This window comes from Oratosquilla oratoria, chromosome 17 (assembly GCF_046742065.1).
Source record: "Oratosquilla oratoria isolate Oo_2021 chromosome 17, ASM4674206v1, whole genome shotgun sequence".
Classification (NCBI taxonomy): domain Eukaryota; kingdom Metazoa; phylum Arthropoda; class Malacostraca; order Stomatopoda; family Squillidae; genus Oratosquilla; species Oratosquilla oratoria.
In genome coordinates, this window is record NC_134793.1 from 45,368,519 (window position 1) to 45,374,934 (window position 6,416).

The 6,416-nt window shown below is 40.6% G+C and overlaps 1 protein-coding gene across 1 annotated transcript; it reads left to right on the top strand.

The window, feature by feature from the left end:
* The first annotated feature begins 2,833 nt into the window (after positions 1-2,833).
* On the top strand, positions 2,834-3,619 carry LOC143034265 (serine/threonine-protein kinase pim-2-like). Its single transcript, XM_076200200.1, has one exon. It carries the CDS (start codon positions 2,834-2,836, stop codon positions 3,617-3,619), a length of 786 nt encoding a protein of 261 aa, XP_076056315.1.
* Positions 3,620-6,416: the final 2,797 nt, after the last annotated feature.

Consider the following 6,416-nt stretch of genomic DNA (forward strand, 5'->3'; position numbering starts at 1 on the left):
ATCAAATTATGTCTCTCGATGTGTTCTCTGAATCTATTAACTATTATTGATTCAAGTATTTTACCTATAACTGATGTCAAACTGATTGGCCTGTAGTTGCATATAGACAATTTATCTCCCTTTTTGAAAACAAGAACAACGTTTGCTTGCCTCCAAGCAATAGGCACAAAACCAGTGTCTACCGACTTATTAAACATTTCTGTTAGCTGGTCGCAGATTTGAAATTTACGCTCTTAAGCACTCTCGGAAAAAAAAAATCGTCTAGACCCTGGGATTTTGTAGCTTTAATTAAGTCTTTCAATCTACTTTTACCTTACTAATGCTAACATCAAATATTCTTCTTTCTTTTTCCGCCTGGGTATTTTCAAGGTGGGGCTTTTTTCCGCCAATGAGTTTCCTATGTGGGGCTTTTTTCAATCGGGGCTTTTATCATAAGCGGGTTTTTTTCTGTGGGGGGGGGGGGCTTTTTTCCGGTGGAATTTTTTTCCGAACCCCTTTATATTGTGATCTATAACAAGAAAAGTTACATGTAGATCACGGGTGTAGGAAAAAAAACACCCGAAAAAAACAACCGGACAAAACACTCGCACAAAACGCCCCAGAGCAAAACGCTTTCTAAGTATATTTTACCTGTCATGATGTGACAGTGGTAGTTATGACTGGTGATATGTGTGATTTTTTGTCCGAATATGCACCATCATTACCATCACATCACATCACTACTACAATTATATTTCAATTGTATTTTTGTGTTTTCCTTTTTCTATCCTTTTTCGTACATTTAATTTTTTCGTTTTTCTATCGTATTTTTTTCTATTTCTGTTTTAGATTGTCTATTCTACTTTTGTATTCTACTTTTCTGTTTCCATGTAATTTTTCTAGTTTTTCTAGTTTATTTGTCAATTTCACCTTATTCTTCTGTTTTTTTTCTATATTTTCCTTTTCTATTTTTTTTCTGTTTCATTTGTTTTCTACTTAACTTTTATATTTAAATTTTCTACATTCTATTCTTCTATATTTCTATACAAGTTTTCTATTTTTCAAAAAAAAAATCTATATTATTTTTTCTTGTATTTTGTATTTTCTCTTTCGTCAATTTAATGCTTGATTATATTTTCTTCAGTGGCGTCTTGTTTAATTGCCAAACATGAAACACAAGTTTAATTTGGCTGACGCCTGGTAGCAAAGCCGGGGCCACCTGATGCTGCTGAGTACTCTTGAGACGACGTGGCAAGTCGTGGAAAGTTCAAAGTAAAGAGATGGCGAGTCTTTAAGAAGTTGAAAAGTATAATTATTTAGGCCAGATGGTAAAAGCGACCAAAAATCATGATAATGAAATAAAAAGACGTATTACAATTGGTTGGAAAGTATTTAGTAATTATAATAAAATCCTGAGAAGCTCTCTACCTTTATGTTTGGAACGTAAAGTTTACAATCAATATATTCTGCCAGCAATGGTCTGCGGGTGTGAGACTTAGAAACTGACGAAGGCGATGGTGACAAAGCTAAGGTCTGTACCGAGAAAAACGGAGAGATCAATAATGGGAATAACGCTGAGATACCGAAAGAGAGCAAGATGGGTAAAAGAACAGACTAGAGTGAAAGATATTATGGAGACGGCAATAGAGAGGAAGTGGAATTGGGCAGGTAAGTTGGTGCGAACAACTGATGAGTGATGGAGCAAGTGTGTTACTGAGTGGATGCCGCGAGATGGGAAGCGTGGAAGAGGGAGACCAGACAGAAGGTGGAGGGTTGACATTGAGATATTTGCAGAAGTGAAGTGGCAGAGGTTGGCGTGGTCGTACGAATCATGGAATGCTATGAAAGAGGCCTTTGTTGAACAGTGAACTCAAGATGGCGGATTTGATTTTATGTCTGCCGGTATGAAGGGCGACGGGATAACCTCACTGTCGGTCGTCATATCCATATAGGTGAAGGGGAGGATTTCACAGTTCCCTAGTGCATATGTAAACCCATAGATGACATGTGATTTCTGAAGCTCCTTTTTTCTTTTGGTGAGGACTGTTTTAAAGTAGGGGGTGGCTAGCCTTCTTTGTCTTATAATATTTCACCAAGTTAAAGTGTTTTCTCTGAGTTGACTGGTTTAATCTTCCCTTTTATAATCTGTTTCATTATACGTTCGTCTTCTTCATGGGCTGAAAAAAGTATGTTTATAATATATGTTAATTTTCTCTTTATTTTGATCATTGTTATCATCCTTGGTTGGGTGGTTAAAAACCATCAGAAAAAGAAAACTATAAAAATAAATATAAATAGATAAGAAAACATAGCATGAAAGTATAGTAACAAATGTAAATAAAGAGTATAAATAAAGAATAACAAGAATGATAAACATGGAGAATAAGAAAATGAAATTTAGATACGTTAACTTGAAATAGATATGCAAAAAATAGATCAATAAAAACATATCAACATAGATGAAAACAATAACAATAGAAATAATAGATATTAAATGAACCACAAAACGAAAAAAACAGGAAAACAAAACAGAAAAAATAATAAAAGAATGAAAATTGAAATAAAAACAGGAATAACAAAGTGTGTTTGTGCGTGCCTGCCCTGATGCGGTTCGAAATAACACTGTATCTGCGATGCGATGTTGTCTTTGCCCAAAGAATCACCGTTCTCGCCCGAGCTCTGGATTCTTCGGGAAACAGGTCGCGTCTTAAAGATTACCGTTTAGGCCACCTTCTCGGTAAGGGAAGTCTCGGCAGCGTCTTCGCTGCTCGAAGGATAAAAGACGATATCCCGGTCGTCATCAAGTGGATCCCCCTGACGACGGTCGATTCCTGGAAGCGGGAAGACGGTGCCCATGGAGGCCGTCCTGCTTGGGAGGCTCCTGCACGTCCCAGGGGTGACAGGACTGCACGACTGCATCACTGTTGAAGGCTCCTTCTTCATGGTGATGGAGCTTCCCCACGTCACCGTGTCGCTCTCGAGCTACACGAGGAGCGACAACGGCGAACCTCTGTCCATGGACGAGGTCAAGAGACGCTTCGGTAAGATCGTCGAGGCAGTCCAGAGCTGTCTCCTTGCCGGAGAGTCCCACAAGGATATCAAGCCGGAGAACGTCCTGCTCTCCAGGAACGAGAGCACGGTCGAGCTTGATATCCGACTGATCGATTTCGGCTGCGGGGAGATGGCCGAACGCCACTGGGGAACCTTCACGGGAGGGACGCCTCCCCGATGGCCTCCGGAGTTCACCAGAAGGGGAAGGTTCCTGCACGCCCCGGCTGCCGTCTGGAGTCTCGGGGCGCTCCTCTGCCACATGGTGTGCCGGCAGGACCCCTTCGAGAGCGTGGTTTCTGTCCGGAGAGCCAGCGTTCTCTTCCCCACCAACATTCCCCGCCCGCGCAGAGATCATGCGCTGCTTCGAATAAACCCCTGGAGCCGACCCTCCTCCCGCAGGATCTTGTTTGTCCCATCCGTGGATGACCGGTCGCCGGGTCTCCTGGCTCCTCCTCGAGACGGCCCGAGTCTCCAAGTAAAGGAATCCGAGGCCAAGAAAGAGGGGCAGGGCCTTTGTCGCCACGTCGTCTCGAGAGTACTCAGTAGCATCAGTTGCCCTGACCCTGCTACCAGGCGCCAGCCAAACTAAACGTGTGTTTCATGTTTGGCAATTAAACAGGACGCCGCCGAAGAAAATATAATCAAACATTAAACAGACGAAAGAGCATGTACAAAATAACAAGAAAAAATGAATATAGAAAAATAGAAAACTTGTACAGAAATATAGAAGAACAGATTGTAGAAAAATTAAATATAAAAGTTAAATCGAAAACAAATGAAACAAAAATAGAAAGGGTAAATATAGAAATAATGAGAGATAGAATTAACAAATAAACAAGTAACATTAGAAAGATTACATGGAAACAGAAAAAATAGAATAATAAAAGAGAAAAATGAAAAAATATAAAATGTAAAAGAAAAATATAAAAGAAAAAATACAAAAAAGATAAAAATAATTAAACAGAAAAAATACGATAAAAATACAAAATATATATATAAAAAATACAAAGATACGACAGAACAATAAAATAGAAAAAAATGTGCTATAAAATTGAAATAAGAAAATAGGAAAACCGAAAAACAGGCATGAAAAATAGAAAAAGATGGAAATATACAGATACATTATTAGAAAATCTGAAAAATCAGATAGAAACACAAAAGTATATATAAATAGAAAAAATTGCAAAATTAGAAAATACAAAAATGTATAGTATAATAAAACAGAATTGTGAAAAATGTAGAAAAAATAGAAACTACAAAAATAATGGAAAAAGAGAGAGAGAGAGAGAGAGAGAGAGAGACTCACCATTCACCATGGTCTTGGATCACATGTTGGACTCGTGATCGATAGCTATTCCCTTCCCGGAAAAGAGCTCAGAGCTTATATATGACCGATATATGGGTAATGCTGTGATATTACACGCACACACACACACACACAACTCCCCGCCCACGAGAGTTGGAACAACAACTCGCAGCGCAGCGGTACTTAAATTATTTCAGCCCTGGGCGGGATTCGAACTCGGACCGCCGTAATGGCAGCCGGGAACTCTATCAACTGCGCTATCGTGTGTATGTAGTTACCTAGCTGTATTTTACGGGACGAGAGCTATGCTCGTAGTAACCCGCTTTTGTATCTCTCCGCATCCAGTTTGAGATGAAATGCCTAAGAAGCATGGTAGGGGTTACTAGGTTTGAGTAAAGCATAATATAAAGGAGGCAAAGAGGAAAGTAGATGTGAAATGGGGTAAGAGTATGACAGAAATATTTGAAAGTAATAAAAAGAGGCTTTGGAAAGAAATTAAAGAGAGGAAAAGGAGGCGAATTAAGTAGAAAAGGAAAGGTAAAAGGTGCAGCTGGAGAGAAGATAATGGAAGAGATGGCAGTGAGAGGAAGATGGGAGGAGTATTTTTGGAAGTTGCTAAATGTGAAGGAGGATAGGGAGGGAAAGATAATTGCAGTGATGCTAAGAAAATGACAGTGATAAATAAAGAAAATGGAAATATATGGAAAGATGAGGTGAAACCAGTTGTTAAAATGATTAGAGCAGATAAGGCACCTGGGTTGAATGGGTGTCATGTAGAGTGTCTGGAAAAGGGAGGTATAGCAATAGTGGACTGGCTGGTGAGGTTGTTTAATGTTTCTTTAAAAGAGGGTAGAGTGCCAGAGGACTAAAGGAGTGCCTGCATAGTTCCACTTTACAAGAGTAAAGGGGACAAATGTGAGAATGATAGTTTCAGATGGATCAGTTTGTTCAGTATAGTTGGGAAGGCTTATGGGAGGATTCTGATTAAAAGGATTAGAAGAGAAACAGAGGGAAAAATTGATGAGGAACAGTGTGGGTTTAGAACAGGTAGGAGTTGGATGGATCAGATTTTTGTGGTAAACCAGATATGTGAAAAATATTTAGAAAAAGGTAAGGATGTGTTTTGGGCCTTTTTGAATTCGGAAAACCCTCATGACAGGGCGAACTGGAAAGGCACTGTGGGAGGCCCTGCAGACACATGGGATAAGAGGAAAACTGTTAAGAGCAGTCAAGAGTTTTTACGAGAATAACAGAGCCTGTGCTAGAATCAGAAATGGAGGGAGTGAGAGGTTTGAGGCAAAACTAGGACCCCACCAGGGATGCGCTACACTACCTTGGTTGCTCAACTCACACATGGATGAGGTGGTGCGAGAGACAAACACAATGGCATTGGGTCGGGGACTAGAGATGTTCAAAGAAAATGGAGTAAGATGGGAGACAAGACAGCTGACGCCCGCCAACGACACTGCACATGTGGTAGGATCAGAGGTGTTAAGGAAGTCAGCGACAGAGCTTGGGAAGGTGTGCAAAAAAAGGAATTCAAAGATAAATGCCGGTAAAAGTAGGGGAGAATGTGGCAGCAAACTAGAAGTGACTACCAAGGGAAAGAGACTGGAGGAAGTGGATAGCTTTAGATACTTGGGTGCGAATGCGGCAGGAAAGGGAGTAGTGGAGGCGGAAGCAGAATGTAGAGTGATGAAAGCAAGTAAATGCCTTGGGGGATTAAAAAGTACATATATACACCAAAGGAAGGTAGCCAAAAAACAAAAACATAAGATCCATCCCAACCCATTCCATCCCAACATACTCTACTTCCATTCACCCACCTCCCTCCCTCTTATCTTGGCTCCTCTTGAATGACAGGTCATCCCTGCATCTCACCCACTCCCCTTGGGTCAGAGGTAGTGTCGCAAGACACAGCACATTCACAGCAAGGCCACTTCATTTAATCGGTAACCCCCCTCTCCATCCCCTCATGCAGAAAAAGTGAGTGTGTGTGTGTGTGTCTGTGTGTGTGTGTGTGTGTGTGTGTGTGTGTGTGTGTGTGTGTGTGTATGTATGTGTGTGTGTGTGTGTGTGT